Source organism: Engraulis encrasicolus, chromosome 7, assembly GCF_034702125.1.
Source record: "Engraulis encrasicolus isolate BLACKSEA-1 chromosome 7, IST_EnEncr_1.0, whole genome shotgun sequence".
NCBI classification, from domain to species: domain Eukaryota; kingdom Metazoa; phylum Chordata; class Actinopteri; order Clupeiformes; family Engraulidae; genus Engraulis; species Engraulis encrasicolus.
Genome location: NC_085863.1, coordinates 24,513,167 through 24,539,425, shown reverse-complemented (window position 1 = coordinate 24,539,425; position 26,259 = coordinate 24,513,167). Strand labels below are relative to the sequence as shown.

The window sequence follows — 26,259 nt, the reverse complement described above, 5'->3', positions numbered from 1 at the left end:
TGTCAAGAGCCGCAAAGTCTAAAAGCCTTATATGAGGCTACATTATACAAAATTAACATTCATCTTTAAATGTTTATTTCCCCCGCAGCGCATCCTGGAGAGAATTACGCACCACGTGACTACATATGTACGATAGGCCAGATGCTGCTTCAAGTTTAGCCTAACTTCCATCACAATAGTATGTGTTGTGTTCTGTTGCACTGATAAAATTATATATAAGAATAAATACATATTTTTTCGTTTACATCTTTTATTTTTAGGTCTCCAGAACCCCAAAAAGTGCATGTAGCCTCAAGCTATTTTCAGACAGTGTGGAAAGATCATTCTCTTCGAAAGTCAAGAGCATTCACTGTTCAATAACAATCAGACTGCTAAACACGCAGAATGTGCTTAAAACGCAACTTACAACTATGAATAGGCTATGAAACGGTAGCCTAGTGCAAATGAGTTAATAAAACAATCCCCATTTCTCAGCGTCAGACATTTAAAAAGTGGCTACAATGGCAAAGCGCAGCCTGTAATTAAAAGGCAGCTTAACATTCAACAACAGCCGAAATGAACAAAATTAAAAACAAACAAAACAGATAAACTTCTGTGCATCATCTTCTCTTTAGTTCGCCAAAGCCACGGTCAGCGCAACTGTGACACGCAGCAGCAGCATCCTTCTCTTCCCCAGCTAGACACGTAGGCTATCATCGAACCTGGGTGATAAAACGCAATAATTGTGTCATTCCAAATATACTGAGACAAGCAGAAAGCCATTCATAAAACAGCTAGGCTACTTTGTTAGGCTTAAATATGCGCCTATATGAGGGGATTGTTTTCTCACCTGTTCAATGTGACTTGTGTTTTCGGACATCACTGGACAGCTTCTCCACATCGGGCATGTAGTTTGTTACTTTAATCTTGACGCAGGACTGCAAGCTCTCATCTGTGAGGCGGGTGCGGTATTTGGATTTAATATAGTTCATGTTTGAGAAGATCTGCTCGCACAGATATGTTGATCCAAACATGGATAACACTGCAAATGCGTATTTCTTCATGTTACCATAAGAGTCGGGAAGAGCCTTCCATGTTTCAAACACAAGTTTCTCGGGTTTTGGGAGGCTTTCGATGTCGCTCCATTTGTGGCTTTGGGCAGCGCTGGCTTTCTGGCGGCCGACGTCTTCAAGCTCTGCTGTCAGCTGTTCGAATTTGGCAACCCACATTTCTTTATCGGCTATATCGGCCATTTCCATTTCGAGCTCAGCCAGATCAATTCCTGGAAATGTTTTCAGCGAGGAAGGATCAATTTGCAGGGGTGTGACAGGGAAAGACAGAGTCACCTTTTCCTTTCGGAATTCGCCAAATCTGCCCCCAAATGCAGCTTGCATGTCAACGATTGCACCTTGCAAATAATCACTATTGAGTGTGTGATCGTGATGGGCGTCTTTGAACTCTCTCAGGGATGAGAAGTGGGAGAGCGTGCCTCGCTGTACATCCCTGGCCAATACTGTCAGCTTGCGCTCGAATGACAAAACGGCTTCCAGCATTTGAAGCGCAGTGTTTCCCTGCTCCTGGAGACTTTTATTGAGCGTGTTTAGATGACATGTCATGTCAACCATGAAGTGCAGTTTTTCCAGCCAATTTATGTCGTCCAGTTGTGGGTAGTTGAGGCCTTTGGTTTTCAGAAAGGTGTTAACGTGCTCTAAACACGCAACGAAGCGACGCAAAACCTCGCCCCTGGATAGCCAGCGGACCTTGTTGTGCAGCAGGAGGTCCGCATATTCGCTCTCAACTTCCTCTAGCAATGCACGGAACTGGCGGTGGTTTAGTGCTTTTGCGAGTATTTTGTTGACAATTTGGATGACATGGTTCATCACCTCAATACATTCTGCTGGGAATGTTTGCGCACACAGCGCCTCTTGGTGCAATATGCAATGGAATGCAAGCAGATCTCGATCCAATGCTTTCTGTAGTAAAGTCACAAACCCCTTTTGCGACCCTCTCATACTCGGCGCACCGTCTGTTGCGACTGAAATCAGGTGCCCAGTGTGTATTCCTTTGTCATTTAAACACTGTAGCACAGCGTTGCATATGTCCTCCCCCCGTGTTTGGCCTTTTAGTGGTATCAATTCGATCATTTCTTCTTGCGGCCCATCACAGTTCACATACCTGCATAGCAGAGCTGTCTGTTCGATATCCGTCACGTCACACGACTCATCACAGGCTATTGAGAAAGCTGGAGCTGAATTGATGTCCTTGATTTGCTGATCGGTGATATTGTTTGCCATTTTAATTGCCCTCTCCTTCACTGTTTTTGCGGAGAGAGGCATGTCTTTTATTTTCTGAATGATCTCGGTTTTGTTTCTGAAGTCCGAAAACAGGTGCTCTGACATTTTAATGAATGAATCCTTCATGTACTCGCCATCTGTGAATGGTTTTCCACGCTTTACAATCTCCCTGGCTGCAACAAAACTTGCAGCAGCAGTAGAGTTTGGAGATGTAATCCACTTCTTGAAACTGTTTTTTCGGCCCTCAAATTTCTCCACCAGCACTGCAATTGCACTTTTCCTCTCAGTTCCAACTGGGTAATCGTCAGCAAATTTAGCGTGCCTTAGCTGGAAATGTCGCTCCACATTGCTCTTCTTGTTATTTGACAACTTCTCATTGCAAATCAAACATGCAGGCAACCCTTCAGCATTGGCAATGAAAGCATACAGTTCAGTCCATTCTTCCTTAAATCCTCTATTTTCATCGGCAATCCTCCTCTTTTTTCCTTTTAAATCCATGGCTCATAATTCACACCCGTTTGTTTACAACTCGTTCTGTGTCGCAGGCTATGACGTAATTTTGCTATTGCGCGCCATTCTGCAATTAGGTATTTTAAAAATATATATATACAACTACGTACATTTTTACAGCATAAAATATGTACCCCTTAAGAAACCATATTAAAAAAAAAAAAACGTCTTTTTCCATTTTCACACATTTTTGCAAAGCTCCAGGGAGCCACAAGGGGGGTGCTAAAGAGCCGCATGCGGCTCCGGAGCCGCGGATTGCCGACCCCTGATTTAGGGAATGGGTGCAATATAATGGGAGAATCGCTCGGAAGGTGATAAAAGCGTGAAACTTGGCACAAATGTTCATTAGGACATGCTTATTAATTTCAGGGGTGGAGCCACTCAGAATTCATTGTTGCCTAGCAACGGTTGCTAGGTGAAGCATCTTCCTTAGCAACCAGCATCAGAAATACAGTTCCCAGCAATTTTGTGGTGTTATGATGTCTAAATATTGACTCCTTGCCCTAATATTACTTAATATCAGGGGTGGACCCACTCAGAATTTAATGCTGCCTAGCAACCGTTGCTAGGTAAAGCATCTTCCTTAGCAACCAGCATCAGTAATACAGTTCCCAGCAATTCTGTGGTGTTATGATGTGTAAATATTAACTCCTTGCCCAAATATCACTAAATATCAGGGGTGGAGCCACTCAAAATCCAATGTTGCCTAGCAACAGTTGCTAGGTAAAGCATCTTCATTAGCAACTAGCATCAGTAATACAGTTCCCAGCAATTTTGTTGTTATGTCTAAATATTGACTCCTTGCCCTAATATCACTAAAATAATGCATCATAATGCTTCAAATACTGCAATATGTATGATTATGACCTTTCATAATCAATGAACTTTCCTGAGCAACAAACATCAACAACACAGTTTTTAATCAGTTCTGTGGTATGATATGTGTATCTTGACTTCGCTATATCACTGTATTAATACATTAAAAGGTTATATAGCAAATGGGGCATTGTGACTCCTTTGGTGTCATTCTAGAAACTACAAAGCATTGCAATTATGTGAATATTATTGTCACTTAAGTTCTTCTTGAACACATTTGTAGTAATGAGGGGCTTTAAGTGTCACTTCAAGTCAGGCCTCTCTTTATGTCACTGCATTTTACATGTGCCCACTGCATACTGATCATTCAGAGCACAAAATTACAACTGGGGAAAGAAAGATACCTGCATGAACAACATCATTTGCCTGTGTTGTGTCAAATGACAAAGTGATTATTGACATGCATACCCAGGTACTAATTATAAAATCCTAAATGGATTATGTGTTACAAATCATTTAGACAACTGTAACATGTTTTCAAAATGAATGGAGTCTGTCTAAAATTATATGGTTTAATAGCAGCAGATTATAGTCATGAAATGCAAATAAATGTTTTTCTCTTTGCTTTGTGGATTTATAAAAGTACTCTAACTCGGACTGACTGAATTTTACCTTCAAGTCACATTGTCTATGTATTGATGGTGTATGTGGGCCAACTGTAATACAAATTTGCAAAGATCTTGCGGGCCTAATGGCCGAAGTGGTTCCGTGGGCCAAATTTGGTCCCCTGGCCTGAGTTTCACATCCTTGTCTTAACTTAATTCTTACAGTATTTACACTGAACCTTTATCAAATGGAATAGAAGCGCTGTACTGTTTCTCTATCCAAAAACCTACTGACGTACCATTCTATCATTAACCTGATTATTGCAATGTGTACAAAATACACAATTTCACTGCCAAGTGCTTAGACATCGCATTGTTACAGTCATCTTTCTGTGCGAGTTAAAGACAGTTCCTGGGGCTCAAACTCTCTTCAGCCATATATGAAGGTGTGGAAAACACTCTTATTAACCTTATCCTTACTTAACCTTAACCTTAATGGGCTGAATCTAGACAAAAACAGACAATCTGAGTTTGAATGAGTGCTTAAGCCACTGCTGCCTACACAGTATCAGTTGTGTTGTCTTAGCCTGGGAAATCCTATGTTGCTTTGCACATTCCAGTCTGAAAAGCTTGCATGGATTCTATCCCTCAGCGAGGCAACTAGATCTTGGGGGCCAATCAGCAAGTGGGGAGGGGTGGAAAGATGATGACGTGTATTACAGTGCTTGACAAACGGAAGCTTTCAGTTTGTTTCAATATACAGTAACTGACACAATTGGCTATGGGCTACATATAGACCAAATGATAACACTTAATGATAACAGCAAATAAATGGCTGTTAGCAATCGCAAACCACTCCTCTCTATGAGAAATCAGTAGGCGGTCTACAGACCATATCTAACTTGTGGTATGGTCTGGTGTGAACCAAGCAAGCATTGTCTATGGTTATTATCTGAAATGTATGTGTTTTACTGTCAGGAATTTGAAAGTGTAATTCCTAAATGTTGTATGTTGTCAGGCAATTGCCTTTTTCTTTGGATACAGGAATAGCAACTGTAAAATTGTATGAGTGTTTAAACTCTCTTTAATTTAGATGAGCACAATACAAGAACGAGTTAGAATGGCAAGAATAACAAAGAAGAAATTATCTCCGATACTGAAGGTATATCAAGTCTTTAACCATTATTGCAGTGATATTAGGACAAGTACTCTAGATTCAGACATCATGACACCACAAATGTGCTAAGAAACTATCAGTGATGCTGGTTGCCAAGGAAAATGGTTTGCATAGCAACCATTGCTATGCAACATTGAATTCTGAGTGGCTCCACCCCTGAAACTGATAGGCATGTCCTAATGAACAAGGGCAGACATAATGACACCACAAAAGTGCTAAGAAACTCTATCCGTGATGCTGGTTGCTAAGGAAAATGCTTTGCCTAGCAACCGTTGCTATGCAACATTGAATTCTAGGTGGCTCCACCCTTGAAACTGAACAAGGACAGACATCATGACACCACAAAAGTGCTAAGAAACTCTATCCGTGATGCTGGTTGCTAAGGAAAATGCTTTGCCTAGCAACCGTTGCTATGCAACATTGAATTCTGGGTGGCTCCACCCCTGAAACTGATAAGCATGTCCTAATGAACAAGGACAGACATCGTGACACCACAAAAGAGCTAAAAAACTCTATCCGTGATGCTGGTTGCTCAAGAAAATGCTTTGCCTAGCAACCGTTGCTATGCAACATTGAATTCTGGGTGGCTCCACCCCTGAAATTGATAAGCATGTCTTATTGAACACTTGTGCCAAGTTTCATGCTTTTATCACCTTGCGAGCGATTTTTTCACCCATTGCCTAGACTATTAGATATACTCCAATTACCATGTTAAAACATAACATTTCAGAAAACTTGCAATACATTTTTTTCTCACAAATATGTGAGTAATCACCGGATTAAGTTTCATGGTGATATTGGCAAGCTAAATTTTTTGGCCTATTCACCTGGAGTGTCTCTTGACCCTTATAATAAGCCTATGGCAGCTATGTTGAAAAAAACTCATTTCCCAAAGTCAGATTTTACTAGATTTTTAGTATGTCATTTAGCAGGTCCAATAGTAATAGAATCCATAAAAAAACCTTTTGTATCAATGTTTTTGGGGTTAAACCCTAAATGTACTCGCCTATGACATATTTAGCTAGCTGACGATGGCGATCAGTAATTAATTTTCCAATTTCCAACCCATTTCGAGACAGAAAGTCCTGCAGTCTGATGAAGCCCTCTAGCTCCATGTGATTTGAGGACTTCACTTCATTGCTCTTGAAAATGAAAAGTCAAATCCAAAAATGGTAAACTTTCATAAGGAAAATGAACTGTTTTGAATATGTAATATGATATGACATTTAGTAAAATCACCTGAACCAGCTCAAGATCAACGGTCTTGTTCAAGGTAGCCTCCAACCCGGTGTAAAGCCCAAATTTGGCGGAGTGGCCAGGACTGTCAGCCCGCCCATCACCGGCTATGATGAGGGGGGTTCCAGCAGACAGCAGTTCTCGCACCACGTTCTGCTGCTCTTCTCACCATCTTCGCTCTATTACTGGTTGCAGGACATCACGCTGAATGACATAAAATGTCTAGTCTGCAATATAGGCAACATTCAGGGTAGACAGGATGCGCCTTGTCATCACCCAGCTTCCACCAGAAAATAAAGTGGCAGCAGAAAGCAGCACATTTCCTGCTGGTGTGTTGTGAAAATATGGCTGACTGTCCCATGCCATTGTTCTGTTGCACGTGTGGCAGATGCATCTCACGTTGAGTTGAGAACCAATGACCCTTTTCTGAATTTCTGTATTCCCTGACCTGCAGTCCTGGCAGAGCCTGAAGAGGGCCATGAGTTGCCTTTCAAAAACAATGTACTTTGTGTCTTCATGGGGTGGAACTGGTCTGGTGCCTGGTCTTACATCAGTTCCTGGAGTTCTTCCAACTCGTCTGCAATGACAAGAGAGGGGTGCCTTTTTAGCAACCAAATTACATCTCAGATGCATTTTTTTAGATTTAGGTCCAGGAAATAATACATGCACATAGGCACAAGAGGTAAGTACAAAAACACAAGCGTGAAGTAATGTAGGCCTACATCAGGTCCCTAAATGCAACAGGTAAGTACACTCGCCCCCAAAACAGTTGTCGCCTATCCATCTGTTTGGAATAACAGCTAATAACCTGACTTTCAATTAATCACTTGGCTTCAGAAGTCACTCATATGAAAGCTACAACCCTCCCGAATGAAAATGTATGTACAAAAATAAATTTCATGCACCAACAAATGATTGACCCTTTATTGAACATAGACAGGGCAGATTTTCACAAGACAAAAGTTTTGTCGCCTATCGAACATAATGTGAAAATGAGCAGATAAGTCACTTCAAAACACTTCAAATACGCAGATTGGGTGTCATACTTAATCACTGAATCACTCTCACCTCTCCAGAAAATCAACTTTGGCCTTAGGTGTATGTTTAGGGTCATTGTAATCATGGAAAGCAACACAATGAAAATCAATGGAGTTCAATGACAGATGGTGACCTATTCGCTATTCGTAGAGCAATACATGTTTAACTTCATGATGTAATCAATGATAAAAGCCCTCAAACACCTGCAGCATGCATGCAGCTCCTCATAAGAGCTGTATCTGTACCATGTTTCACGTTATGCACCATTTCTCTTTTTTCATATTCTTTATCTCCAACACCATATAGTTTTGATGCTATCAGTTCTAAAATGGTTGATCTTGGGATCTTGACTTCAGAGTATGAGTCCCATTAGCCTTCATTTTTGTCAGAATTAGGCCTGACATACTTTTGGCTGGCTTTTTTGAGACAGGACAGTGGGAGAGACTTCTCTGGTGTTAAAGGTGAAGAATTTGGAATAAATACATGGTGCCTAAAGTCAAACATGGGAGGGATACAGCTCTTATGTGGAGCTGCATGCATGCTGCTGGTGTGTGAGGGCTTTTATCATTGATTACATCATGAAGTTAAAAATGTATTGCTCTACGAATAGCAAATATGTCACCATCTGTCATTGAACTCCATTGATTTTCATTGTGTTGCTTTCCATGATTACAATGACCCTAAACATACACCTAAGGCCAAAGTTGATTTTCTGGAGAGGTGAGAGTGATTCAGTGATTAAGTATGACACCCGATCTGCGTATTTGAAGTGTTTTGAAGTGACTTATCTGCTCATTTTCACATTATGTTCGATAGGCGACAAAACTTTTGTCTTGTGAAAATCTGCCCTGTCTATGTTCAATAAAGGGTCAATCATTCGTTGGTGCATGAAATTTATTTTTGTACATACATTTTCATTCGGGAGGGTTGTAGCTTTCATATGAGTGACTTCTGAAGCCAAGTGATTAATTGAAAGTCAGGTTATTAGCTGTTATTCCAAACAGATGGATAGGCGACAACTGTTTTGGAGGCGAGTGTATGTAACTAACTTAAAAGTTCTTTTACAGGTTATCAGTAATTCAAAGCAAAATTCTACCAATCACAAACATGGCTCCAGTAGAAACTATTGTATACTTATGACTTCTGAAGCCTTTTCCTGGGTTTCTCAGGTGTGCTGCAATAATCAGATGACTGATCAAAGTCACTACTGCCAGGTATGAATTCTGTAGATTCAGATCTTCCCTCTGTCTCTGCCTGGCTCTCTTCCTCTCTGATGCCCATCTGGTGTTGTCCCTCCAACTCTTCCTCCTCCCCCTCTGATAAATTGTCATGGGTCTCTTGGCTCCTTTCAGTCACACTGATTGAGTCGTATTGGGTCCATGCATCACATTTTTGTACTGATGTCTGGATAACTGAAGAATAAAAGAAACGGTTTCACATATGTAACATGAACCTCTTAACTAAAAATAACTTGTCTTTCAGGACTGGTCTCAGGATCCAAATTTCTACATTGTCAGTAATGCGCACACACACCACCACACCACCACCACCACACACATGCACATGTCATTTGAATGCAGTAATGTGTCAGACATACACTTTGATCTGTAAGACTTGTGTCTTGTTTGGGTACCAGTTGAAGTCTTTGAAATAACTGTTTGGGTATGGGTACATCGGGGGGGAATACATTTTTGTAGTATAGCTACAATAACAGCAGCAATAATAATAATAATAATAATAATAATAATAATAATAATAATAAAAAGAAGAAGAAGAACAACAAAAATACAGCATCATGGCATATTCTACATTTCCACATAACATTGTGTATTCAACTGCAGAACTTACCTCCCTGACCGAGCATCCTGGATATTCCTCGGTAGGAGGCTCAATGTTTTCGGCCTCAGACTCTTCCACCACCTTTGGTTTTCAAAAGCAAAGACACAAAAATATTTAATTGTGTTAAAATGTATGGAGAATGTCTGTCCTCGTGTATTATTGGATGATGTGTGAATGTATGTTCTTTTATCAACACCAGATAGTGCAAGAGCTGTGTATCCAACTGCAGGACTTACCTCCCTGACCGAGCATCCTGGATATTCCTCAGTAGGAGCTTCAATGTCTTCGGCCTCAGACTCTTCCACCACCTTTGGTTTTTCAAAGCAAAGACACAACAATATTTCATTGTGTTAACATGTATGTCCTCGTGTATTATGGATGATGTGTGTAATTACTATTTCTGTTGTCCAATGCCCAGTGTCTCCTCTACAGCCCAAATTCTGGCAGGTGGCCACGCTTTCTTATGTCAAAAATGTGTCCTCAGGATGTATGATCTGTGTACGCTGCTATGTTCATTTAGCAACACAAGAGGTCGCAAGAAAACCACAAATGAGTTATGTGTGATTGTTCATCTTCTGTGTTTTGTCACAATGGACTTGCCGTAGATGGACTCAACCCAACTGGCAGATGGCCACGTCAAGTTTGTCCTCCAAATAAATATCCTAAAATGACAGAAGTCGTCTGCCTCCTTCCTACGCATCGCTAAGCAGCACCACTCTGCTGATAAAACTCAACATATACGCCGAAATGTGGCTGAAAGGGAATGATCTAGCCTTATTGTTTTGAATGAACCTTGCAGGCCGAGCCACTCTGCTGATGAACTCACCAAATGATAGGCTGTACGTTTTTGGGACACCTTTACATCTCCAATTACAGTCGCACATTTTAGGGTGTGCTATTTATAAGATGCGATGTGATATGATCGATGTCATTGTTACGTTGTGATCGGTGATTGGTTTATTTGGGAAATAAAGGGGGTGGTTTTGTTGGTTCAACTGGTGTTCGAAAGTTCTGAGTTTTCGTGAAGAGATGTAGAAACTTGGCTCTAGCCTAGCCTACTGAGTCAGCCACTGACGTACGTCAGTCGAGTCAGCTGTTCTGTGAGTTGTGTTGATGTGTGTCTCGGTTACTATGTCGTGGCGTTGCTAGGGGCAGCAACAGCCTTTGATTCATTGAATTTACTCGTAATAGTAATAAGCAGCTAGCTTGCGTCTGAGCTATACAACCTCATTCGCTCTAAACTGTGATGTGTACAAATCATGTAGACCTATAATACCTACAAGAGGAGGGAACAGATAAAGAATATCTATTCTATTGGCTACGTACCTGATGAATACCATTGCATATGAGGAAGACATAATGTGTTTGGGGAAAACATATATCGCAGAAATAAATTGGCCTACTTCACTAATGAATGGATAAACCAACCAAGCACCTAGTCAGAAGTTATGGGCCAAACAATTCAGCCATCTTGGATTCAGCCATCTTGAAAGTGTTGTAGCTCTGCGTTTTGGGGATATACTAAATGACATACATGGTATTTTAAGTTGGCTAAGGAACACTGCATATGATATAATTTTGAAAATCAACATGGGTTCGAGTGGGATTCGAACTTCCAACCTCCATATCTCTATTCCAGCACATTTGCCATTGATACTAAATGACATACATGGTATTTGAAGTTGGCTAAGGAACACTGCATATGATATAATTTTGAAAATCAACATGGGTCCGAGTGGGATTCGAACTCCCAACCTCCATATCTGTAATCCAGGACCTTTGCCATTGATACTAAATGAGTAACATGGTATTTTAAGCTGGCTAAGGAACACTGCATGTCATATCATTTTGAAAATCAACATGGGTCCGAGTGGGTTTCGAACTCCCAACCTCCATATCTCTAATCCAGCACCTTTGTCATTGATACTAAATGACATACATGGTATTTTTTAAATTGGCTAAGGAACACTGCATATGATATAATTTTGAAAATCAACATGAGTCCGAGTGGGATTCGAACTCCCAACCTCCATATTGCTGATGCAGGACTATTACCATTGGGCCAAGCAGCTGCCTATAAAATGCATTACAGCAAGACAATATTACATTGCATTGAAGAGCTGAACAATAGACTTCTAGAACTGCAGAGCAGCTGCTCGTTAAGAATAGAATGTTGAGAGAAAGTGACAGTTGAGATGGAACCCTATATTGGCTGCACCTGTTCTGATTGACTGAATGGCAGTTAGTATGGTGCTCTAAGGCAGAGGGCAGAATCAGAAACAGTTTTTTGTCTTTAGCTTGATGTTGCTAAAAAACTAAAAGGAATTGGCACATGTCCTTTCAACAGATTGAAGTCATGAATGTGATCTCTCTAACAGTCTTTGAATGAAGTTTATAGGTTAAACGGTTCAGTCACAAATGGACCTCTTGTGGAACATGCGCTGACCTCTTGAAAAAGGCACTTCAAGAGTCAATGAGAAAAGCAATGGGGCCAGCCCTGCCGTTCTTACACATCTGCCATTTCAAAAGTAATGGGAGTTTGGACATGAAACGTTCACAGTTTGGGGACATCTCATAGAGCTCGCTAACAACACGTCAACTAAACTTCTAGGTGAAAGTGTTGATGTTTTATGACCGAAAAAGCCTCCTACACTCTGATCTGTAGAGTGGCGGAACCTTGGTTCATGAAGGTTCTACCATTGTTTTCAATGGGGACCCAAACTTGCACAAAATCGCCAAAAACGGAAAAACGACAAGAGACACGGACACACTATAGCACAACAAATGATCTCTAAGCCGAGCCGGTCGTTTTAGTATTTGAACGGTGTCTCTATCTCGAAAGGCCTAGGAGGAGATCCATTTTCTGTTTTTACTAGCCTGCACAAGAAAAGCAATAATAAACAGGACTTAAAGATTACTAGAATCGGGCCTTGCTCTGCAAACCCGCTTAATAAAGGGTGTGATCTCATTAGTTCTCCACAGGGTTCCCACGGGTCATGGAATTTCTGGAAAATCATGGAATTTAAAAAATGTTTTTCCAGTCATGGAATTTTACCATTTTGCATGCATAGGCATGGAATATCATGGAATTTGTGTAAAAGCAAAAACTTTTTTGTTTGGTGTATAACACTGTTTCTTACTGGTTATACTACAACGCTTCGGCAATGCTGCAGTGAGCCCATTGAAGTCTGGCGGTGGCTCTGCGTCGGCTCTAGGNGTGAAGATAATCTTCAGTTTTCAGACTTATAAAAACGTTTTAATGTCATTTCTTTTGACAGAAGTGGTCATGGAAATTCAGTTTTTTTTGGGTCTGGAAAATCATGGAATTTTATATCTGAATCAGAGTGGGAACCCTGTCTCCATCTCTGATATCATAGAAGTATCCATCACTACTGTAAGTCTGAGGATCATTGACCATTGAAAGCACTTTTTGGTGAGATAAGAACTGTTCCAAACTTCTGATCAAAGGAACATAATGAAAACATTTGGGCACTGTTGCAAAAACTCTTTTTCCTCCTCTTGTCTGCAAGGTTGTTGCATATCCAACACATACTTCCTCTGGTTCCACATAACCAAAACATTTTCTGATCATTTTGTCCTGAAGGTAAGTTGTAGAAACTGCAGCAAGTGGATCCTCAAACAGGTCAAATACTTCCATAACCTTCATCTCCTGTTCTGCGCCTCCATGCTCTTGCAGTGTCGTTTTAACCCGACTCCTCAAGCTGGTCACCAACAGGGGTTGGTATTGCTGCATGGCTGCCAAAATTTCATTCACGCCATTCTGAAATACAGAGATAATAATAAATACAGAAGTTACACTTGAAGGACTGAGGTCCGAAACATTGTGCCATTAAACAACAGAGCATCAATCTTGCTGCTACAGACATTTATTATTTACTTCATTTGTTTTGTGTGTCATTGATGTGCGCACATTTTCTGCTTTCTTTAATAATAAATAGCCTACACACATCCAATGACAGGACCAAATGTGCCATATGAACATAACTAAAAACAACTCTAGCTTACATCGAATATATCTTACTAGGCCTAGAAGTATGTGATATGTGTACATGGATGTGTGTAATTTTCATTCTGACACTTACTTGCGAAAGGTGATGTTTTTCGCGGGCAGCCATCACAATACCTGTAGCCTGTCTGGTCAGAGTGTTGTCAGACTCGTTCTGTGGATGTCAACAAAGGAAACATTATTGCTTTCACCAGCCCCTGACAGACTGTACAGATTAAGCTTAACTGCAATCAAACAACATAGGTTTACCTGACAATGAAAAGAAACCGTGGGAAGGTCGAGAGAACCAGCACGTGGAGGGGTTGAATCAGCAGCTGAAAGGTCAAGCGAACCATCACAAGGACCAGTGGTTGAGATGCCTGAAGTGCCTCCATGTGGTGGAGCTCTTGAGGTTGTATCACTGATGAGGCCAGAATACATGCTCCTGGTAGTGTCGAAACTGCCGAAATGGTGTAGGCCTACTTCCATTGCAGTTGATGGTTGCATAGCATGATCCTCGACAGCTTCAGTAGCTGTGTTGACCCAGATAGCAGATATTTTGGCTTTGTTTTGGCAGATATCTGCAATTTATGGCTTCCTTTTGGCAAGCCATAAGCTTTTGGCAAAATTTTGGCATGGTTATGGTTGACCTGGGCGCCAGTGAATTGGGGCGTTCCTCTGGAAAGCAAAAAAACCCAAGATTTGGCTAAAATATGGGTTGTTTATGGCTTCCCACAACACATTAAAACGCGCGGACTGTGAATGAATGAGTTATGGCCAGGTTATGGCATGTGTCAGGTTAATCTGAACCTCGGGTGGAGAGCGGGACAGCAACGTTCTACATTGGTGCGCTTACGGCAATCCAAAAGACTGCCAAAATCAACTGTCAAGAGAAACTTGTGCTTGCCTCACTTCAGTTTCCCCAGCGCCAGTGTGTGTCAGACTTCAGTTTATGCAGGTAAGTGCAGTTGACACGTTTTTATATTAAATACAACCGCCGATGACTTAAGAGATAAGGCATTTTGTGTTATCGGTTTTCATGTCGATTTCATAGGTCTGTGACCGTCGGTTTCCGTGTTATGCGCTGAAACTTCGATACCCTTTTAACAGGAGCTAAAACACAAACGTCTGTGACACACAACTGTGACATTTAATCTTAGTTGCTACCCTCATACTCAGTAACGGTTGATTAAGTGTTGCTCTGTGGTTGAAATTCACTTTCAGATATCAATGCCAAGGGAATTTCAATCAAAGAACAACAACACTAGCAATCCCAGCTAACTGGCCAACGACAGCTAGCAAAAGCCGGGAGCTAGCTAACTCAGGCATGGAGCATCTTCTACCTATTGGCACAAAGCAGAGCACTATCTAGCAATATCTGTCTGTCACGGAAAGTGTTGGACTCACTGTAATTCTAGCCTACTACTGAAGCAATCGAGTGAATCTGCTTTTTTCTACATTGTCTTTTCAGATGTGCTGCTGCTGAAGGCAGTCACCCGGTGGAGGAACTTGTTTTTTTGACAGGCAAACTACAGGTTGGTTCCACAATTTATTGACCTCTCTCTCTGGTCTAATCTTCGTTCGTTGTGAAAGTCCTTGCTTTTAATGTAACTGCTTTTAAGCATACGTCTGTATTGGGTAATGCAATGGTCGGTTTGTGTTTAAGCGCTGGCTATTTAACATGATCAGTTGTTAAGGCAGTGTGTATTGTTCAGCCATCAACAACAGGTGGTAAACCGTATACAGAAATGTGGCCCATGTAGGCCTATGTAATCTTGCTCTAACATTTGTAATACCTCAACACAGAGAGAACACAGAGAGTAGCTTACTAGAGGTGTCAAAGGTAAAAGTAGAAGTGAATTCATGGTGAAATGTAAACAAACGCCTGCCCCCAGACCAGGATCTCGGAAAAGACTGAATAAGGGGGAAAAAACACCTCAGATATGCCTACTGACAAGTCCAGGGTAGTAGGAGCATTACTAATTGGCAGAAAGCTTTAACAATGGCACATGATATAACATAGTGACTAGTCTGTTTCACCAGTTATTCTACTGTAGGCACACCCAATGAGATAGATAGCCTACTGCTTTGTTGTTATTGAAAAACCTAAAAGCTAGGTTAAAAAAAAACCCTCCAATTTGACCAGTACTCTGAGAATCAGTGGGCTACTATATACTCAAGTGCAAGTTATATGTTTTGGCAGGGTTTTGTTTGATTGAGTATTGTTTTTTTTCCTATTCTTTTTCTCCCTTTTACTTTTGACAATTCCGTAGATGGTTGTACAATCTACTGTAGCCTACTACTCATGTCATTTAAAATGTATAAAATATGAAATAACATCTACATTCTCTTTTCAGATGCTGTGCTGCGAACGGACACTGCAGTCACCTGTGGGAGGGATCAATCAAATCGGATCTCAAAAACAGGTACCAAATTTTAATAACACCCCTCCCCCCTCTCCCGTCTATTACTCTATTAATCAAGTGCATTTGTGCCGCCACTTGGCCAGGACACCCTTGTTAAAAGAGATTTTTAATCTCAACAGGTTTATTTTCCTGGTTAAATAAAGGTTAAATAAAGGAAGAAAAAAAAATGTAATGCCACTGTTTTCAAAGTTACTTTTGCATGTAGTAATTCAATTTGGTTTATCTTTTTATTCTTTCCTAGATGTCGCGAATCTGATCTGATCTACCTACCTCTATGTGGCAATAGAGTACCTGCTTTCACTGGCCAGGGGACAAAGATGAAAACAAGAGGCCTGTACCCAGACATCCAAGCACCCATCAAGTCACCCAGTCCTCCACCACCTGCCGTGCAGCTATACCCATCCATCAAATCCAGCCACTTGCCCACCCTAACCAGTCACAGCATTTGGAGACAATAAAGTATAATGAAATGTATTTAATTGTCTTGTTTTTTTTTCTAGATGCATAAATATTCCAGTTTCATTGTTGAAAATCACGCATTTATCAAATGTGCGATTTTCAACAATAAAACAGGAATATTTAGTGATCCCAAATGTAGCCATAATGGGGCCAAATGTCACTTATTTGTCTTATAAGTTTGTCTATATACCGGTACTTACATTTTAAGTATACAGGGAAACTTATAAGACAAATAAGTGACATTTGGCCCCATTATGGCTACATTTGGGATCAATTATGGGTACATTATGGCAGTATTTAGGGTCATTTATGGCTGTTCTGGGAGAGTTATGGGTACATTATGGCTGAATTATGGGTACATTATGGCAGTATTTAGGCTCATTTATGGCGGTTCTGGGACAGTTATGGGTACTTTATGGCTGCATTTTGGCTGAAGGGTGGGGTCTGGAATTCCTTTTGGGGCCTTTAAGGCTGTACGTGGAAATCCCAAATAGGTTTTGGGTGAACTTTGGTCAATTTATGGCTGGGTTTGGTTGGTTTTGGCATGCCAAATTTGGGCCACTTTTGGCCCGGGGACTCAAACCGAAGCCAGCCAAAAGGCCAAGACACGATTTGGCCCAAAACTCTGCCAAAAACATTTTGCTATCTGGNGATGGTGTTTGGCACCAGTGTTGCCAATTTAGCGACTTTGTCGCTAGAACAAAAAAAAATCATCTAGCGACTTAGCGACTTTCAGGCTCAATCTGGCAGAATCTAGCGACTATTTCGCTTGTCTTGTGAGAGGCAAATCAGTCTCCCTCCCCACGACACCACACAATGCATTTTCAGTGGCGGGTAGAGACAGACGTGACACATGATGCACCACAGTGGATGCACTACGGTGTGGCAGCTTTTGTGATACGCACTGGAATTCTAATACACATGTGCCTGTATCATTGGTGCATCTGCTTGTATGAGGCTACGGCAAGCGATATGGGACAAAGGTATGACAGGAACCAAATGTCAACATAAACCGAGATTACACAATCTTCTATATGGTCATTGCTCACCAAATGTTTTGGGACTGTCATTTATGTTATGCCTACACTTTCAAATTAGATCAGTCTTGTTGTTACACAGGTATATTTGATTTACCTAAACTGTACCCTGCACTTAACTTTACTGCGTATCACAAAAGCTACCACAGCGGTTCCTTGGGATATGCATACCGGTATGACAAATTTAAATGAGCACTAGCAGGCTGGCCGCACCGACCGCAGTGAATCCCGGGCACTGGCGACAAAAAAACTCATCTAGCGCCTTTAGCGACTTTTTGGTGCATCTGGCGACTTTTTAAAACGTGCATTTTCGGGGACAAATTCATCGTTTACTTTTCCCACATAATTCTGACTCTGCGCCGCCGTCAGAAGCGTTTCCCACGGTTAAGCAGGGCTGCAGATTAGCTCTGATCTCCAAAAAGTAGCTAGCACCGCCCATTTGTACTGTGGACAAAGGCATGTGGGCACGTTTTCTGTAGATCAGCGCGCCGTGCGTGACATTGTGACGTCATACGTAACGTCATGACGTCATCTAGCGACTTCTAGCGACTTTTCAGTAAGCCCATAGCGACTTTGGCTGATTTTCTTTTGGCAACACTGTTTGGGGCAGCTGCTCCACATGCTCTCACCCCATGTCCATGAATAGATTCACAATCTCTCCTCGCAGCTCTCCCTGCCTGATCTGCAGGACCAACGCTTGTCAACAAGTGTTCAGCATGACGTCGTTTAACGTGGTACCAAAATGAGTTGTATACGCGATATTCCTTGGCACAACCATCGATTCCGCAAACTAAGCGAAAATCTGGACTGCAACTATGTGTAACATTGATGTGACTCATTAAAGACTTTAGCGTTAAAGCCACAAACACATAGCACACCACACATCTCCATGCCATTTTCCGTGCTGTGTAGTGTGAAGAGTGCAGAGTTGCCAGATGTATGCTATGATGCCCAGCTCCTAATTGCCCCCCTTGCCCGCACTAAAATGCAACCAAGTCTACAAACCCAATTGGTGAGCAAGGCGTTTTAACAAATGATAATGATAGTATTTTTTTGTTTTTATTATTATAATTGTTATTATTGTTGTTGTCAATAAAATGCCCATTCGTGCGGCTACTGACTCATGACTCATTTGGCAACCCTAGTGGAGTGCCGGAAACAAACATTTTGGACGTGCTCAAAATAATTGTTATAGCTGCTAGAAAATATCAGCAGGGTTCGCGCTGTATTTAGTAGTATCTTTATTAATGTTGATCCCGATATGTAAAACCAATTTCCTGCAACCAAGTACATTTTAAAAAATATATTTCAGTTTATTTCCATTTTCATTTCCGTTTCCGGAAACGGATGTGGGGATCCCACCTTCCCAAGCGGGAGAGATAATTGCGCCATTTTCGATTCGACATGGAAGGCGATTTGGATGATGTGGCCGTGGCCACCCTCAGAGGTAATAATATATTCACTATATTCTCATAGTAGTTGTTAGACTTCAATTGACTACAATTGCAATATGTAAAACGTAAGACTTTATATAAACTAATTTGGATTGTTGAACAAGCATGTGTCAATCAGTGTGCTAGTCAGGGAACACGCAGTTAGCTAATTTTACCCAATTAGCTGTGGTGACGAAGCACTTCAGATAACTAATTTGAATGTTTCTGTGTACAGCGTATGCTCCAAACCCTATCCAGAGACGACATACGGGATCTCTTCCCTGGCCCCGAACATTTCTTTAGGCGAAAAACCATATGGAGTAAAAACCACGTGGAAGACTGGGTAAGTTTCATCCACATGTGTCTTAAATGCCTCAGATACATTAGCGTAATATGCGTCTTTAACACCGTCCAAACTCCATTCGCGCAAGTAACTTTTTATTTGATCTACTAATATTTTTGTCATGTTGGCGATATAGTTATCCAATGGTTAATACTAGTTCTAATCACGCTTGTGGTAGGGAGTCCTTGCTGCTCAAATTGGGCAACGCTAAGCCAGAGGCTAAGTCCTTAGTCATGCTAGCAAGCACCCTTTGGATTGAAATTTCACCTGTTGCATAACGTCTAATAACTAGGTATTACTCAAACTCATGAAACGACACGAGACCATACTTAAATCATAGTCTGAGGTGGCAACTAACTTGTTTGAAAGCGTTAGCTGCTGCACACCTCTTCGAAAAATCACAGAAATAACTGCTAATAATTAGTCTGTATTCATGAAAAGTTTAGAACGGCGTTAGCAAAGGTGGTAATAAAATGGTGGTTATTTATTAGCATTGCGACTTTGCTAACGTTAGCCATAGCCTAGCTCTACTGCTACACTCGACTTGCCGTTATATCCGGCGATTGTTCGAGGTGTAATTATGAAAGGACGAGACACTTTCAAGTGTTTTGAACGAACGGCTCAAGTTAGACGGTGGCCATGTTTACCCGCTATAACACTGCCAACAACAAGGCACATTATCCTTTAGGTGGCGGTAAAACCTATGGAAAACGCAATGTAGCTGTCCAATATGGAGGCACCCTAGGAAACGCTATAAGACTGAACACGGTATCTCTCGCTGGTTTTGCAGTCTGGAGGCAAGCAAAAAAAATGGGGATGGGGACGTCCAATTGTATACTAACTGAAAAACAATAAGGATTTAGAATAGGGTTTTTTTTGTTGCACATTATGTTAACTAGTAACTGAAGTTGCACCAGACAAGTTGCACATAGTGTGCATTTTATTGTCCCTTAAAAATGATACATTTCCTGGAGTAATACACAAATGGCAAATGTGATGTCTTGATGTCTTAAACACTACCATCACCACAAATTTTATTATGTGGCATTTTCTAAAAAGTATTATGTAATCTATTATACATTTGATACTCATCCATGACATGGTAAATATTTGTATCCGATTATTAATAATGGATTTGATATATGTATATTTACAGGGGGAAGAGCTTGCTGCTGTGGCAGAACCGCCAAGGGCTCAACCTGATGACTATATGCCTCCTAAAAAGTTTCTCAAGTTCTCCAGTATGGAATACGTACTGTACACAGATAGTGAGCTAGAGCAGGCTAGGCGCTTATACTTCGAAAAGCAAAGGCTTGGGAAGGAACAAGAAGTAACCTTATCTAAGGATCTGTATTGCCGCCTTACCCGTAACACGATGACCAGCATGGTAGCTGTTGCCCGGGCCTCCGAAGAGTGCCGGTACCCAACGAAGCACGAGATCCTCTCCATGGCGAAACGCTTGGTTGAATACTATCCAATGATCAAAGACAAGTCACCTGACAGTGTGTGGGTATGTAACACTTAATATATATACTGTGCTTTTCAGGCTGAAATGTTGAAGGGCATATCTAACCCAGCTAAGGCACTTGTGATAAATCGCTGTTACACTTCTAAGCACCAAGTCTGTGTCTGTCTGAGAGAAGGAGAGCACCCTGCCTGTGTCTGTCTGTCTGTCTGTCTGTGAGGGAGAGTTAGAGCAGCCTTGGGCTGAATGTGAGGGGGAGATGTGTATATGGTTAATGTTTGTAATGTCTTCTGTATTTATGTGTGTATGCTACTGGACACCTTAATTTTTAATAAATGATCTACCCTACTCACTGCATTTTACATATCTACAGGAGGATGTGTTGCGGAAGCTGATGAAGAGGTTGTCAAACTTTAATAAGAGTCCGGCCAAGAAGAAGAAAAATCACCCCAGGTATGCTGATCCCAGCGAAAGTGACTGCGATTCCAGCGCGTCAACGATCATCCTTGACAATTCCCCGCCCAGACCCAGAGCAGCTAGCACCCCAAAACGGCCGAAGCCCGTAGATCAACAACCAGGTAATTGATATCTATTGTATGTCTCTATCTATGCGCATGAGACACTTAAGTCCGATTTAACTCACTTTAAATCTGCTTAAAACTTAATTCTACTCTAGAATTATCATGTAAACACTTACCGAACAGGATTTAAGTTTATTCTGATTTAAACTTCAAGTGGTGGTTTGCTATTTTAGACATTAAGCCCTGTTTGTGTGACTTCTGGGGTGAAGTAGAGATGTTCTCATCACAATTTTTATGTTTGGTGCTGAACGGAGCATTTGGGTATTCAAGACTGCATGGTCCTGACCATCCCATAATACTACCATTTCATTTCGTATTCATGGTCTGGCATTTGTTTGCTCTGAAGCCATTGTAGGAAGCAGGAAGTTTGCACTCAGTTATGGTTTGAAATTATTGGACACCTCTCACCCAATCGCTGGCAGTTACTCAACAACAACATAGCGCAGACCAATGGCTCTGGCGCAGATGTGTACGTCATTGTCACGAGCGGCCTCCCCCTTTCGCCCCCACGTGGGGGCGTATTCGATTATTGGCTGTTTTCTGGGGGGGCGTTGCGATCAAAATTCTACTGCTCCAGGCACTCCACAGAGAAGCACGGCCAGACTACAGTAGTGGAGCCAATCCTTTGGCGGAAGTACGTAGGATGGCTCGCGAGGCTAATTCAAGACTGCACCTTTATATTGACTCCAATGAAGCACTCAAGCAATCGATCATAAAATGGCACCAAATGTCAAAATTGTGATGAGAACATCTCTACTTCACCCCAGAAGTCACACAAACAGGGCTTAATGTCTAAAATAGCGAACCACCACTTTAAGTCTGATTAAAGTGGGTGGTTTATTCCTCTTTTACACCCGATTAAACACGTTCCTCTGTCATGTAACCTTTTATTCAGAATTACAATAAGTCCAGTCGTTCCACGCATGCTCGTTGGCCACACGGTGGCGCCAAGAGCCCGTGCTCTTTGCTAGTGACAAAAAATGGCGGCATTTCCTGTTGCTTTTCACATTAAAGTTTTGCTTAATTTAAAGTCCCTAAGCGACTATAAATGTTGTGGCTTCCATATATTGATGTAAAAGTGCCCCACAAAGTAATGAAGCACAACAAAGTTACTCCACATCACCTATGAATACAACGTATTATAACTACACTCATAATTCTTGATGATGCTTATTAACAGTTATGAATAACCATGAATCTAACTCATAATACTTTATGAATCCAAGAGGGTGTAACATAATGACTGAGAAGAGTCAAACTTTTTGACTCTGGAGAAGACGCACCACACTGTGTCGAAACGTCAGTCATTTTGTTTGCGCCACAATAAAATAACTAAAACGTATCTGAGTGCTCCAGTCATCCCTAGCCTAGTCTTTTCGAAGTGGACAAGTTTATTTTCCATTGTATACCATCCTGGACTGGACACACCAAGAAGGTTATAGCGCAAGTGACTTCCCTTTTACAAGGTGTTATGAGGGTGTTATGAGTGCTCATGACTGGCTATAAACTACAGGCTGCCTGATGGGGCTTATAGTACATTAGACCCCTCTATGCACAGACATGGATGATAAACTGTAATACTTTATATCCAGTCATGAGCACTCATAACACCCTTGAATTTATGAATTATAATGTGCATTATAATTTCTGTTAATTGTGCTCATAATGTGCTATGGATTTGGGGTTCATAGAAAGTGCTACCGAGTATTGTCTTTCGTTATAACTCAGAAGTGGATGTATGGTCAAAACTGAATTATGTTGTGTACTCTGTGAAATGTTCTGATTTGCTAAATTACATAATCTCTTAAAATGTGTTGTTTTTGTAGCTGCGAACTACTACATGCTCACCGTGGTGGAAAATCTAAAACAGCAGATGAACCAGATCTCGCAGATGATGAGCACTCTGATGGTGCGGCAGGCTGCAGCTGCTGATACACCACCCGAAGACACGGAGGACGACGTGGCCTTACCTCTGGTGTCATTGGGGGAGGTGGACGCTTTTGAAGAGTGGCTCAAGGATGCAGCCAACAACCACAAAAAGAACAACCTGGTATTAAAGCTTGTAATCTATCTAGCTCCAATAACAGCACAGAGTATGTACAGTGCATACACATCTCTAATAGTCACGCCCCTTTCTATGTCACCTCTCCTTTCCCACTAATTTTTCCTCCTCAGCCTATAGTACCACCAGTGGTGAAAGTACATTTCCAGAACTATGTTTTTTTGTTGTTGTTTAATGCACCAATTCTAGGAGTCTTGGCTGTCCCTCTCACTTTGAACTATATGACCTAATAGGCAACAGAATTATGTGTGCAATATGACCATGTGCTGATCGTACAACCAACACATATATGTAGGCCTACGTAAAACAGCAAAAAAGAACCATATTGAGCTGTTGAAAAAGTGCATTAAAAAGTGTTGACTATTTATTAATGTTGGTTTCAAAGTACAATTTAGCAATGTTGAGGGGAAAAAGGTTAGGAATATGGCATGGGGGTTGCAGCAGACATGATTGAAAGGGGTTTTAAGTTTGTCCCCCCAGCATGGAGGAGATGCCAGGGGAAGGATATAGCAATTTCATGGTGTACTGATCATGTGTCCTTGCATCTCAAACATGGTATGGACAGTCGAGGAGGCAGATGCCTCATACTTGACGACTATCGGTATGTGCGAAATAAAATCAGAACTGGTTGCATATACTGGCGTTGTGCTCAGCGTGGGTGTGCTGTATATTTAAAAACCAATGAGTTTGATGTTGAGAACGAGGGGGCAGCGATCAACGTGCTGGCCCCACCAGCGCAGCACGATCACCCCGAAGAAGCTGAGTTGGTGGCAACTAATGCGCTGATCTCCGAGATGTTGCAGCAGGTTGCCGCTGACCCGTCGCGCCCCATAAAACGGGTGTATGATCAGGTAAAGAGATAGGCCCAGGACCTGTTATTTATGAGCCATTAGCGCATTATTATACGGCCAGTGGTTTAATGCTGGGCAGCTAACATACTTACTTGGTTAACAAATTAGTTAGCCAGGCCAAGGTAGCTTACTCCTAGACCAGATCAGCAGCAAAACACAAATATTCACTAACACAAACCAACTCTTTATAAACCAGGTCCTGGCTCAGGCCGCCAATCTGGGCGAGATGCCTCCATTCGAGGCCGTAAAATCAAGGCTGGAGAGGAAGCGGGCCAGCTTCATGCCCCCCATCCCCACCAACCTCCAACAGGTGGCCGTGGAGGGTGATTGGGCCGATACGTGGGATGGTGAGCGATTTCTCACCAGGCACGATCGAGCCCACTCCTATTTGGTGTTCTCCACGGAGGAGAACTTTCAAAAACTGAACGAATGTCGTCAGGTTAGGATCCATCCCCCAATAGCCAAAATTTTCCCTGTTCAGTGAAATAACACCAATAATAATAATAATAATAATAGGCTATACATATAAATGTAACAATATCATGTAGGCCCCCTATGACAGGCTATATATATGTATATATATATATATATATATATATATATATATATATATATATATATATATTTATTTATATATATATATATGTATATATATATATATATATTTATATTTATATTTATATATATTATTCATTTCTTAGGTGTACATGGATGCAACTTTTAAAAGTTGCCCAAGGCCATTTTCTCATTTTTTTTACCATCCATGGCCTGTACATGGAAAGGACAGTGCCTTTCGTAATGGTGCTCATGGCTGGGAAGACTGAGGCCATGTACAACACATCAAACGGCGCATCCAGCGCCAAACTGGGCAGCAGTAAGTCCATTGTTTATTGATGTGGCTACATGATACTTTCTTTTTTTAAAAACTGCGTTTGTGCCTACTATTGCCTGTTATCCATTCTGTCTGTAGATGGAGGCCATCTCGGGTCATAACCGACTTTGAGATGGCATTGATGTCCGCTGTAGGGCTGGAGCTGCCCAACGCCCGCAGACTGGGGTGCTATTTTCACCTGTGCCAGTCCTTGTGGCGCAAAGTGCGGGAGCTTGGCCTGTCAGGTGCGTTTAACACTGGCACACCGTGTCCACCTAATAGTCTACCTCCCTGTTATTCACAGTCATCGAACACATCACACAAACAGGAAGAGGTGGTAACATTGAAAACAGACTTCTGTAAAGTTATTGAATGTGGGCACCGAAAATGTTCACCCTGATAAACTCACATTTTTGTTAACCATTTGACCTAGATAACGCAGACAAAAATGAAACATTGGGCATGTTTTATTTAAATAACATATTTAAATATTTCAAATAGGCTGCTCCTAGCGTCCTGTACATAGGCCTATTGTGTAAATCTATATAAACTTGTATAGGATGATATAGTATTTATCTTTTGGGTATGTTTGGGCATGCCATTTGGTGATCACTTCTTTGCGGAGCTCTCCAAAGACTGGCGACGTATTTCAAATTGGGGACACTGTAGGCTTGTCTTTGGTTTCTTTACTTTCGGCTTTTAAGTTGCAGTGATTGTTCAACAAAGACGCTTTTGCACACCTCTGTAGTTGGGCAGGAGCATAGGATATTATCCCAGCGGGGTTGTCATTCAAGTGTAGGCCTAAATTAATCCCGCACACTGTCCATTCCACCAACGAACAAATACAACGTTTCGGTCATCCGACCTTCTTCAGGTAAAGTTACAAACACAATTCAAATTCAAACTTTTCAAAAGTTTGGTTGACTAGCTTGGATCAATCAGGTCCTGTTGCGCAGGTCACGTCACTCCATTCATGAAGATTGCCACATCGCCTATCCAGGGGACTGCTCGTTTTTCCCACGCCCCTTTGTTCCGATGTGCCAATATTCCGAAAATTTCCCATTGATCCTACAGCCCTTATGGCTCATTCAAAAAGTCGAGAATCTCAAGAAAGCCGACCTAAAACCTTGGGAAAGTGGGAGCGAACATTTGGTGACGCAATGTCAGATCGATAATTATCGAGGTTGATCTCAGGCGGAAGTATAGAACAACGAGTTCCCGAGCTTATGAT

General features: G+C 41.5%; 1 protein-coding gene and 1 long non-coding RNA gene across 2 annotated transcripts; one reads left to right on the top strand and one right to left on the bottom strand.

The window, feature by feature from the left end:
- Positions 1-245: 245 nt before the first annotated feature.
- LOC134452057 (general transcription factor II-I repeat domain-containing protein 2A-like) lies at positions 246-2,905 on the bottom strand. The gene is made up of 2 exons (XM_063202428.1): positions 830-2,905; positions 246-701 (listed from the first exon to the last, which is right to left on the bottom strand). Exon 1 carries the CDS (start codon positions 2,769-2,771, stop codon positions 834-836), a length of 1,938 nt encoding a protein of 645 aa, XP_063058498.1. The 5' UTR covers positions 2,772-2,905; the 3' UTR covers positions 246-701; positions 830-833.
- Positions 2,906-14,593: 11,688 nt separating this feature from the next.
- Positions 14,594-16,371, top strand: LOC134452056 (uncharacterized). The gene is made up of 3 exons (XR_010035350.1): positions 14,594-15,035; positions 15,858-15,926; positions 16,168-16,371. It is a non-coding gene; the product is annotated as an uncharacterized LOC134452056 (long non-coding RNA).
- The last annotated feature ends 9,888 nt before the right edge of the window (positions 16,372-26,259 follow it).